At 32.9% G+C, this 13,159-nt stretch overlaps 1 protein-coding gene across 1 annotated transcript in view; it reads left to right on the top strand.

The window, feature by feature from the left end:
* The window catches only part of TMTC3 (transmembrane O-mannosyltransferase targeting cadherins 3), a 66,515-nt gene that overhangs the window by 19,962 nt on the left and 33,394 nt on the right, over window positions 1-13,159 (top strand). Inside the window, exons 3-6 of the mRNA XM_059402375.1 lie at window positions 1,988-2,206; window positions 4,194-4,293; window positions 7,202-7,317; window positions 7,753-7,925. Coding sequence (XP_059258358.1) covers window positions 1,988-2,206; window positions 4,194-4,293; window positions 7,202-7,317; window positions 7,753-7,925 — 608 coding nt within the window. The remainder of the gene's footprint in view (window positions 1-1,987; window positions 2,207-4,193; window positions 4,294-7,201; window positions 7,318-7,752; window positions 7,926-13,159) is intronic.

The raw sequence follows: 13,159 nt of genomic DNA, 5'->3' as shown, positions 1-13,159 counted from the left end.
CGCACTCCTTGGTAGGTGAACTTGGTCTCGGCTGGATTTCTTGTTGATCTTCTGGGGGAGGGGCCTGTTGTAGTGATTCTCAAGTGTCTTTGCCCCAGGCGTAATTACACCGCCCTTACCCGGGGGGCCGGGGTGAGTAATCCCCTCGGGTTTGCTTTCAGGAGCTTTTGTTCCCTGAGTGCTTTCCATAGAGTTCCAGAGGATGGCCTGCGACCGGTTCAAGGTAACACGGAGCTGCGAGCTTACTGTCGGCTCTGTCTCTGTAGCCGGCTTTCCCGTTCCAATACCTGCAAGCTCTGCGACACTCAGACACCCCCGATCCTTCTGTGACCCTGCGGGACCCGAGGCCACACTGACCCCGCGTGGGCTTCGCCCCGGTTTAGCCTCTGGAGCGATGTCCCTCAGCGGAACAGACTTTTAAAAGTCCTGATTTTGTGCGCGGTTGCTCCTCCGCTTGCCGGGAGCCGGCCCCTCCCCCCGGGGTCTATCTTCCCGTCGCTTTGGATTCACTTCTCCGCCGGTCCTACCTTTCAGAAAGTGGTTGTTTTTCTGTTTCCAGAATTGCTGTTCTTCTTCTCTTCGATCTGCCGATGGATTTTCAGGTGTTTGCAATCTTTAGATAAGCTATCTAGCTGATCTCTGGCTAGCTGAAACAGTCTCAGCCTGCTACTTCTCCGCCATCTTGACTCCTCCTCCAATAATTTAATTTTTAATTGGCCATTAGCTGTGATTGTACTTCTAATTTACTTAACAAAACATTTTTGCATATTGCAATTAAAAATAACCTGTTCCCTGCACTTTTGGACTTCATCCTTTTGACTGGCAAATATGTCCCACTGGAACTTTGGTAACCTTTCAGGCACTCAAAAGGTTTCTAGCCCTTTTTTTACTTTTATATACACATCATGGCAGCTCAGTATAATGCCTTAAAAAAAATTTTGTATAGCTTAGCTAAATCAAATGATGTACAAAAATTAAACAGCAAAGAGCATTCTAGTTAACATCACTCATGGTGTTTGTAGTCCATACAGAGATACTAAAATGTTCCTGTCTTCAAATTGAGAAATGTTTGTTTCTCATGGTTCCTAATGTTCCCTAGTAGGGATGAACAGGCTTAAGTCAACACTTGTAATATCAGAGTTACAGCAAAATATGGTAAGGAGTATGAGAGCAAAGAAGGTGAGTGTGAATACCCTTACATAAAATTTAAAAAAAAAAATAACTAGGCTATTTTATGTGTTTTTGTCCTGTGTATTTTATTCTTAAATCTGGTTTGATTTTTATCTTACGGTAAAAATATTTCTGGTTAAATGAAACTTCTAACCGGTAAAGAAATTCAGCAGCTTCACCTAAAATTTGATTTATTGCCAGGAATACTACCATAACAAAGGTATCTATTCTGTTATTCTAAGAAAGTTTTTGTTCTTGTGTTATTATGTGTGTAGTATTTGGGGATTTTTTTGGTTTAATATATTCAGGCTTACATATTATGAAGGTATTTTCCATTAAACAATTAGTACTTTTCTGAGTCTTCACTATTAAAACTGACCTGGTAAACATTTTGTTCTTTTATTTCCTTTTGAGAATCTGGGCAGCAGTTACATAAATGCTTGTATTAGTAATAGATTGGAAAGGAGGCTTTGGAGAGAATCCTGTGTTCTAATATGATCAATGCTACTATTGTCTTGCTTTATTTTTGTTTAAATTTTTTGTATTGAAGAGGAATTAATAGTCATATGTTCTTCCTCTACTGTTAATGGGATGGGATATTTGCAAAAGGAGGAAATTGCCTTTGTTTTGGGACTAAGGAAATAGGAAAACACATAAAACTATCTTTTAGGTTTGTGTTGTCCTTGGGACATTTCTTTACTTTATTGCTATATCTCAGCCAAAAGTAGATTGTTTTAATAGTAAATGCAAGGATTAGTTTATGTGCCGTGAAGGACCATCCTACTTTAATGATGATTGGTTTTTTTTTTCCTTTTAGGAAAGAAGCCACAAGTCTTACCGTCCCTTAACAGTGTTGACATTTCGCTTAAATTATCTGTTTAGTGAACTGAAACCAATGTCATATCATCTCCTAAATATGATTTTTCATGCTGTGGTTAGTGTGATATTTCTTAAAGTCTGCAAACTTTTTCTGGACAACAAGAGTAGTATGATTGCTTCTTTACTTTTTGCAGTGCACCCAATACACACAGAAGCAGTAAGTAAAACTGTCAATCATTGTTCTTTTCTTCTTCTTTTTTTTTTTTTTAAACAAAGCTTACATAGTGACTATAATGGTACGTTTTTAAGAAAAAATTTAACCATGGCCTTAATTAAAATATTTGAAGATTTTTGAATTGATATAAGTCTTAACTTTCTAGTGTAGAGTCTAACTTCCTACTACATAAAATTTTTTAATTAATTAATTTATTTTTAAGATTTTATTTATTTATTAGAAAGAGAGCACACAAGCAGGGGAGCCCACAGGCAAAGGGAGAGGGGGAAGCAGGTTCCCACTGAGCAGAGAGCCCAATGTGGGGTTCGATCCCAGGACCCTGGAATCATGACCTGAGCTGAAGGCAGGCACTTACCTGACTAAACCACCCAGATGCCCCTAAAATTTTTAAATTTAAAACAAATTTTGAAACATAAACATTTGTTATTTAAGGACGTAAGATATAATTGCTCAAGATGAATAATGTGAAGTATAAATGAACATAGTCCTTTGCTAATTGTTTTTTTATGAATATAGATTTAAAATATTTGTCAACTTTGCAGTGTATTTCAAAGGACAGAAAATAATAAAACAAATTTAAGTAAAAGAATGAAAATGTATGTAAATATACAGCAAAATATATGTAAACATTGTAACTGATGAAAATAATCAGTACTTTCATGTTGTCTGATGCCACACGTTTTAAAATTGTGAACTGTCTTTGCTGTACCAGTATGTCTGTCAGCCCCTACCTACCAAGACATATTACAGCTTTTTCTTGATAACCTTGTAACCCCAAAATTGCCTCTCATCAGAGCAAAAAGGACTGTTTATTGCTTTGTTATAGGCTTTCAGTTGTAAGCAAAAGTATGTTTAACTTCTGTTGTACTTGAATGGGTCTGTGTGTATTGGAAGGGATTTGTGTATCTCTCTCACTGTCTTGAAACTTTTTATGTCTAGTTGAATGAACATTTTTCCATGCATTTACAAAAATGATAGGTGGTTTTTTTTTGTTTTTTTTTTTTTAAAGATTTTATTTATTTATTTGTCAGAGAGAGAGCAAGCGAGAGCAAGCACAGGCAGACAGAGTGGAAGGCAGAGTCAGAGGGAGAAGCAGGCTCCCTGCGGAGCAAGGAGCCCAATGTGGGACTCGATCCCAGGACGCTGGGATCATGACCTGAGCCGAAGGCAGCTGCTTAACCAACTGAGCCACCCAGGCGTCCCATGATAGGTGGTTTTAAATTCTACAGTGAGTTCAGAATAAAGGAAAGGGTTTGAGCGTTTTATATTTAAAATTTTAGAATTAAAAAAGGGACTTTTATTTATTTGAGAAACAGAACACAAGCAGCCGGAGGGCAGAGGGAGAGGGAGCAGGGAGCCCTGTGTGGGTATTGATCCCCAAGACCCTGAGATCATGCATGACCTGAACTGGAGTCAGACTCTTAACTGGCTGAGCTACCCAGTAACCCCAAAAAAGAACTTATTTAAAGTTTATTGTCTTGAGTTTACACATTTATTATGAGATAGAACTTACTGAATTTATGAGTATTTTTATATTTTAAGAATACTTGTATTTTAAGAAAATATGTAAGGTCTTAGGGTTTTTTTTTTAATTAAGAACTATTCTAGATGCTATACTAATATTTAAGATGTTTCTGTTGAGAGAAGCTGGGTAAATAGTACGCAGAACTTCTCTGTATCTATTTTTGTAACTTCCTGTGAGTCTATAATTATTTCAAAATAGTAATCAAAAAACTATTGTAGAGTCACTGGTAAATTTATTTTTATGGAAGTTATACAAATTCACCACATGAGGGCACTCAGAGAATGTCTAAGAAACTGGAATGTGTGCTTTAAAAATTATGGCAATTTTATTTTTATTTTTATTTATTTATTTATTTTTATTTTATTTATGCTGTTATTATATATGGTAGTTAAATTTTCAAGAGAGTCTTCATTAATATGAACTACCCTCCCTTTTCCATTTTAGGTAACAGGTGTTGTAGGAAGAGCAGAACTTTTGTCCTCTATCTTTTTTCTAGCTGCATTTTTGTCATATACCAGATCAAAAGGACCAGATAATTCCATAGGTGAGTGTCTAACATTTAATTTTTTTCTCTATATCTATAAAACTTGATCAAGTAATGTTTATTTACTCTGTTTCTTATAAAATGTATGCCACACTTGGGTTTATCTTTATATATTGTACTACTTCAGCATGTATGGACATATGAACGTGATATGCAACATTATCAGTATTAAAAATTTTTTGCATGTAGTTTATACTTCATTATGACTAACAGATTCTGTATGTTTTAACTTAAAAATGTTACCCTAGAATATAGGAGTTTTAGAGTCATTCTTAGTTCCATGTGCTGTTATCTATAAATGGTACAACTACTAATACTTAAGTTGTCCTTCTATAATAACACCTGTAAAGGCTGTGAATTGTATTGTTTAGGTAAAGTTGAAAGCTTATTGGAATATAACTTTTATTATGTGTTGATCATAGTTCAGCTACTTATTGAGTCCCTACCGTGTGGCCCACCCTGAAAAATGCTTTGTACAAATTAGGTTATTAATCCTGCAAATTGCCAGCTATTAGCAGAAAACAAGCTCCAGGCAATAAAAATGGCTTTTTACAAGTGTGGGAACAGTGGTCATGAAAGAGTTTACGTGATGGTAACCTATATTTGATTCATCTTAAAATGTAACTCTGAGTTTTTTCCCTACATTTCTGGACAATTTTCTCATGATAGACCCAAAGTACTGATGATAAGGAGCCTAATTTTGTATTAATGTAAACTAAGGCTCAAGAAATAAGTGATTTAGCCAAACACTTATAGTGTCTTCTAAGATTTGCAATATGGGTACATTTCTGTCTCCATTTCCTAGAATGGTTCCTTATATACAGTAAGGGTTCATTATATATGTATTTAGCAAATGACCAAGTGAACAATTAAACAATTCTGATTAAAAAGATGCTGACCCTGCTTTTGAACCTCTCTCTATCCTCTTAGCTTCCATAATACTTCATATTCCACATGATGTAATTTTACACTTGAGACAATAAACAGTTTTGTTATCATCTTTGTATTCACTGTTTTCTAATGTATATTGTCCTTTGCAGGTTTTTTTCAATTTGTAATTATTTGATTACTTTAAATTCTAGGCTATTAATGACCCATCCATAACCCCCTTCTTTTTTTTTAAAGCATGATCTACTTGAGGGCCTTTGTTCCTTTCTGTTAGCTTGGGTTTCTGCCCAAATGTCATCTGTACACCACTCGTCTTCCCATTCCCTTCGGTTTCCTTTCACCTTCTATTTTTTTTCATAGCACATATCATTTGACAAGTACATCTTCACTTTTTTGACTGTTATCCCTCCCCACAAAATGTAGCAGTTAGCTCGGAATAATGGTCTGAATATGTGATTGCTGGAGGTTTATATCTTTACACATGTAAAATCAGTTTAGAAGCTTATTTTTTGAAGTTGGAATGGATTTTAATTATTTAAATTGAATCTATACTTATACGTGTATCTATTTTTAAGTATTGTTAATGTATTTAGCTGGGAGACTTGTTTTGGACAAAATCATACATGGTAACTTTAACCACAGAGAGCTGTTTATAAAATCAAAGTTTTTGTTCACACAGTAATACAGCCACCAAAAGTTGAAGAACTAAAGTGACTGGTTTCAATAAAGCTCTTGCCTTTACTAGAGCTATTAGTTGCTAAGATTGAATCCAACATTGCATAAGGCAGCTGTTTGTTCTCTCTGTCCTGGAATGTAATTACAAACTAGTAAGAATCTCTGAATTTAATGTCAGAAGAACCAGGATAAAGTCATGATTTCTTTATTGTGCATGACTTTTTTTTAGACCTCCAAAATTATTTCCTCACCTTAAAAATGGGTATGATTATATCTGCCCTCATATCCCATTGGTATAATCTCCTACTTTCGTAGTTTTGGTTTCGATCTAACTAGAATATAAGGGTTTTTTGTTTTTGTTTTTGTTTTTGAGGAAAGGAATACTATTATACAGTTTCAAAGTTTTTTGAGTTGTTTAGCTTTCAATAATTTAATCGATAGAGTATTTTAAAGTTAAAAGCAATTTCAAAAATAAATGAATTTCTGTATTAAGCCGAATGAGAAAAGAAAATATATTAGATTCATAGATTGTTTTTTTATTTATACCTGGGATTAATTGAGTTTTTACTTTGATTAATGTTCTTAATAAATAAACCTAAGGTCACACAATCATACTACAATATATCCTTTAAACTGGAAAAGAATTAGAGATTATATTTTCCAGTAGCTAAATGATCTCAGAAAAGTTGCCCAAGGTCACAAAGCAAGCTAGTAGTAGATCCAGAATTACTCTCACAATTAATTCTTCTGTAATCAAATTACTGTTCTACTAGTAGATGTTTGCTAAAGTTGATGAAGTAGGTTTTCTGTTTAAATAGAACTTATAAATATTCTATAGCAAATTTTTTAAAAGAATAGAAAATTCTTACCATGAACCTGTTTCAGTTTTTATACTTTTTTTTTTTTTTAGTAGATGTTAGTCTACTTTGCCCAGTAGTTTTCAGTTTCAGGTTTTTAATTAAACATACAGATGTCTGTGTAATAAAGTATTTGTCTTCATTACAAACTGATAGTTCATTAATTACTTCATTAGTCACAACACTCCAGCCTATGAGTTTCTCTTCTCCACAAAAAATTTCCAGCCTATGAGTTTCTCTTCTCCACAAAAAATTTTAGTATAAGTTATATGTCTTGATGTTTTGTTTTCAGTATGTAAAGGAAAAATCACTTAAAACATTTGAATACATTTTAAAATGTAAAGTACAGCTTAGTGGGAAATAACATGAATTTCAATATAGAATCACAAGTAAAGTTTATTATAATAGTTGTCTAACTTAAAATATCTGTTTATGATGTTATAAAATTGTTTTGTGTAGTTCTATATTTTTCTGTTTTTAAATTGCAGTATGGACTCCAATTGCCTTGACAGTGGTTTTAGTTGCTGTTGCAACATTGTGTAAAGAGCAAGGAATAACAGTTGTGGGAATTTGCTGTGTATATGAAGTATTTATTGCACAAGGGGTAAGGAGAAATATGGTTTTTTGTTGCTATCCTTTATCATACCTAAATTCTCTTGTAATAAACTTGTTTTCTAAATACATCATTATGTAAATTAATCTGTATACCAAAAAAAATTGCAAGAAACCATGTTTTATCTTCAAATCCATTGAAAATTACTGAACATTTTATGACTCATTTTAGTTTTTTAAGGACAACTCTTTGAATTTCAATAATGGAATCAGGAGGCAATTTGGGAATGTGTACAGTAATATTGTACAATATAATTCAGTATTAGATAAGATTATTTGGCTCAGTTTTATTCATTATCAGTTTCACAAATTGCTCTATATTGATTTTATAATTATAGTCAATTTATAACTAATCTTGCATTTTGAAAATCCTGCATTGAAAACATTATAGTATATTGTTATTTAAAACTCTTTTTTCCTTTTGCAGTATACTTTGCCATTATTATGGACTACTGCTGGACAGTTTTTCCGTGGAAAGAGTAGTATTCCATTTTCTATGTTGCAGACACTAATAAAACTCATTGTTTTGATGTTCAGTACACTATTACTTGTTGTAATTAGAGTCCAGGTTATTCAGTCCCAACTTCCAGTATTCACCAGGTATGAAATTCAGTTTTTCTTTCTAATTTTTTCTTTCCTTTACTCTTAATGTTAAGATTAAAAGTGTTTCAGAAAGTCTTTGATTTATATTGAGGTTTTTTAATAGCTTCGTTGAAGTGTAGTATTTTTTTAAAAACCTGTATATATTTATAATGTACAAATTAGTAGCTTTTGACCTATGTGTGTACTTGTGAAACCACCAGAATGAAAACAATGATTTTTACTTAATGGTACAGTGATTTTAACTTGATCAGTTAAGTGGCAAGTCTTTTATATTCTTAATGATTTTTATCCACTGTTCTGATAATTATTGAGAAGAGGATGTTAAAATCTGTGACTATAATTATGTCTATTTCTACTTGTAGTTTTATCAGTTTTTGTTTCATGTGAGTTAAAGCTCTGTTACTAAGTGCATAACATTTAGGCTTGTGTTTAAATGAGTTTTTTTTTATCTCTGATTATACTTTATCCCTGGTCTTTACTCAGAAATTTGCTTTATCTTCTTTTTCTTAGTGTTATGTTGTTTATCTTTTTTCATCCTTTGCCTTTTTATCTATCAGTATATTTATATTTATATTATATTTAAAGTTGACTTCTTGTAAGCTGCATAAAGCTGGATCTTCCTTTCTTGTAATATTTTTAAATAATATTTTTTTAAATGAGCTGTTTCAACTGTTTACATTCAATGTGATTTTCATTTTGTACCATTTTTCTTTGTGAGTAAAGGACTTTCTTTAACATTTCTTGATTTGTAGGTCTGCTGGTGCTGAATTGTTTTAGCTTTTACATATAAAAATATCTTTATTTTACATCTGTTTTTGAAAAATAATTTGAATTCTGAGTATAGGATTCTGCATTGATTGTTATGCATTCAGCACTCTGGTAATGTTGCTCTACTATTTTCTAGCTTGCATTATTTTCACTGGGAATCTGTCATCTTTATTTTTATGCTTCTACGTGTAGTGTGTCTTTTACTCTGCCTGCTTGTATTATTTTCTCTTTGTCATTTTTTCTCTATTTTTTAAAAATTGAGGCACAATTGATATATAACAGTATTAGTTTTAGGTATACAGTGTAATGATTTGATACATGTATATTGAAAAATGATTATCATGATAAGTTAATATCCATCCATTACCACACATAATTACACAAAAATTTTTTCTTGTGATGAGAACTTTTAAGATCTATTTTCTTTGGAATTTTCAAATACACAATACACTATCATTAACTATAGTCACCTGCTGCATATCACTACCCTAGGATATATTTAACTTAAAACAAAATTTGGGTGAAGTTGGTTATATAATGCAAACTTCCAGTCACTCTTTTTTATCATCATGTGTCTTGTGTCTAGGTTAATTGAGCTTAGGATCTGTAGGTTTTACTTAATGGAAATTTTGGAAATTTTCTATTACTTCTTAAAATATATTCTCATTATTTTCTCCTTTTCTAGGATCCCAATTACATGTATATTAAGCCTTTTGAAATTGTCAGACTAATGCTCTTTTTATTCCCCTCCAAAAGCTATTTTCTTGTTTTTTTCATTTTGGATAGTCTCTTATGCAATGTATTCAAGTTCAGTGATCTTTTTTCTTCAATGTCTAATCTGCCTTTAATTTTTTTCTAGTTCTTTTTCACTTCAGATGTTGTCTTCATCTTTGGAATTCTCTTTAAGCCTTTTTATGTTTCCTGATCTCTCCATGTTCTAGGGCTTTAATTTCTACTAATGTTATTGTATGTGTCATTTCTTAGTCACTTTAGATTGAATAATTTTCCTCCTCATGGATTATGTTTCTATTTCTTCACATGCCATGCAGTGTTTTAATAGATGTCATATATATGCATTTTACTTTAATATATCACTATAAATATTTTAGAGCTTTGTTCTGGGATGCATTTATTTGAGAAATTTATGTGTGTGTGTGTATGTTAGTCACCACCATTAGTTTTTGATGTACTGTGTTACATGATTCATTGTTTGCGTATAACATCCAGTGCTCCATGCAATCTGTACCCTCCTTAATACCCATCACCACGTTCACCCATCCCCAACCCCTCACCCCCTAAAACCCTCAGCTTGTTTCTTGGAGTCCACAGTCTGTCGTGGTTCATCTCCCCCTCCGATTTCTCCCTCCCTTTCATTTTCCTTCCCTTCTCCTAATGTCCTCCATGTTATTCCTCATGTTCCACAAGTAAGTGAAACCGTATAATAATTGACCTTCTCTGCTTGACTTATTTCACTTAGCATAATCTCCTCCAGTCCCATCCATGTTGATGCAAAAGTTGGGTATTCATCCTTTCTGATGGCTGAGTAATATTCCATTGTGTAAAGAAGACCACATCTTCTTTATCCATTCATCTGCTGAAGGGCATCTCAGCTCTTTGCACAGTTTGGCTATTGTGGATATTGCTGCTATGAACATTGGGGTATATATGGCCCTTCTTTTCATTACATCTGTACCTTTGGGGTAAATACCCAGTAGTGCAATGGCTGGATCATAGGGTAGCTCTATTTTTAATTTTGTGAGGAACCTCCACACTGTTTTCCAAAGTAGCTGTACCAACTTGCATTCCCACCAACATTGTAAGAGGGTTCCTCTTTCTCCACAACTTTTCCAACATTTGTTGTTTCTTGCCTTACTGATTTTTGCCATTCTAACTGGTGTAAGTTGATATCTCAATGTGGTTTTGATTTGAATTTCCCTGATATCTTCTAGCCACATTTTTAATCTTTGATATATAAGACCATAGCAGCATTTACAATCGGTCAAATTTTCTTCTGCTACTGACACAAGACACTTCTGACTACTCTATCTGATAGACTGTTATTTATGAGGATTTTCATTCTGGCTGCTGAGAAACTATTCCCGCCACTATATGGTATTTGAGAATTTTTATCTAATCCTTTCCTAACTGCATTATTTTTCCCAGGTCTGCTACAATAAATTACCAGAAATTGGGTAGCTTAAAGCAGTAGCAATTTATTCTCTGCCAGTGCTGGAAGTCCAAAATCGAGGTGTCAGGCACAGTTGGTTCTTTCTGAAGACTCTGAGGAAGAATCTATTCCATGCTTCTTTCCTAGTTTCTAGTGGTTGCTAGCAGTCGTTGGCATTCCTTCTTTCTTGTGCATTTCTCTGTATTCTCTCTTCGTATAAGAATAACTGTCATTAGATTTAGGGCTCACCCTAATCCAGTATGACCTCATCCTGACTTAATTAATTACATTGCCAAAGGAATAGGTTTCCAAATAATGTTACAGTCTGAGGTGCTGGGTAGATATGAATGAGAGACATGGTTCAATCCACTACACTGACCTTGAGTATTTCCTCATATACATATGCTGAACAGTTCTCATCAGTACTAAAAACTGGAGAGAGATGTTCTACACTTAGAAGTTCTCTTTCTCAGTCGCTTTGTTCTCTCTGGTATTCTGCCAACTGACCCAGTTCAGTTTTGCAGTCTAAGGATACTACTAGGCTCCACTAGGTTCCCCCTTACTGTTCCACAGACTAAAAACTATGTCTAGGTATTGAACTTTCCAGATAGGGTTTCCTTATTTGTTTTCTTCTTTTAGGTATCATTGTCCTTTTTTCCCTGATGCTTAGTGTGTTAAGAAAAGTTTTATATGTCTTGTCTGGTTCTTTGCTTGTTTAAAGCTAGAAGCAAAAGTTATGCTGAATTTAACAATCTACATCTCTTTTTTTCCTGCTTTAAAATATAGCATTTTTCCATTTCACCTTACTCAGCTAAAATTTAAAATGAAATTCATACTAGTTCTTTATTCATTTACATTAAAGTATCATTGAATGCAAGAACTTTTTTTTTTTTTAAACAACAAAGGCCAAAATGTTGTTCATGTGTCATCCAGAAGAGTGCAGTGCTGGCCCTGGTTAGAATAAAATTTTATTCAGATAATTCTCTTACCTTAAACATTTTCTTTGTGTCATTTAATGTATAACTATTTTGAGTAATTTTGGTGCATTTTTTTCTTTAAAGAATACTTCCTAATTTCATGAATTTTTACTTCTGAGTCTAGCCATGCTAAACTGAACAACTCATTTAAGTAGTAAAATATGGGAAATAGATTGAATAGTAAATATATACTATAATTTGCATTTCCTTCTTTACCCTCAGTTTCAGTGTTACTGTTTTTGTTTTTCCTTTTAGAGAATTTCCATAGACTTTTTCATCTCCAATTCTATAGTGTGAAAATGTAGTTTATAGATATGAATGTATTTGTTTTGTGTAAGTATGTGTGGATGGCTATATGGGTATGTTACATCTAAATATATATTTTCCAAATAGGGGCATTTAAAAAATGTTTGTATATACATTTTCTTCTATTACGTTACCCTGTGAATTGACTATAGTATTACTTGACTTGCTTTGACATGTGTTCTTTCTCTAAAGTACAGTTATTAAATTAGCTGTTCTAAATAAACCATGAGTTATAAAAATGAACTCTTGAGTAGTGGATTATAGGAAAAAAGTTTGTATTCATTCTTTTGGTTATTTGAGAATTCAAGTCCTGACTCAAGTTTAATTATTTTTCATACATGTAGATGTTCAAATATGAAGGTTTTTTAGATATTATTTGTTCAAATAGTATTTGCTTTTTTCCAACCATTTGAATTTTTAAGAAGACCAAGTCAAATGTTAGGGGTTGATTTTTCATTAACTTACTCATTTTAAAATGAGGAATTATCTTTATATATTAACATAGCCAATAAAATTTTGAACATAGCCTAAAAAAATAAAAATCAGAAGCTATTTATTTGAAATATACTTTAAAAAGTGATTCAACTATGATTTGACTTAGTTTGCAGGAAAAAGACTAATTTAATGAAATGAACATTATGTACAAATGTCATGTACATAATATGTCATGGCCTGCACAAATATAATTTCGGATATGTTTATATTAGTATGTGTTAGGAGAAAAAGTAGGACACAGATAAAATGTTACATAGGCCTGTACAGTACTATTATGTGCTGGAAAATGGGTTTTTGCCTTCCTAGAAGTCAGAGCAAAAGGAAAAAGCTCATAGGTGATGCACTTTTTTCTGCCCACAGCAAAAGAAAAACATAGTAATTCTTTCTAGGAAACATAATTTTTATTAGCGTTTAGTGCTGAAAGAAGCCATCTCATGCAGAAAAAAACATTGGTTAGTGTTCTCAGAAACACTCATACATCACATACAACAATCAATCCTTTAAAATTTTTCTTTTTA

This window comes from Mustela nigripes, chromosome 6 (genome assembly GCF_022355385.1).
Source record: "Mustela nigripes isolate SB6536 chromosome 6, MUSNIG.SB6536, whole genome shotgun sequence".
NCBI lineage: Eukaryota > Metazoa > Chordata > Mammalia > Carnivora > Mustelidae > Mustela > Mustela nigripes.
This window is presented reverse-complemented; position numbering and strand designations above follow the sequence as displayed.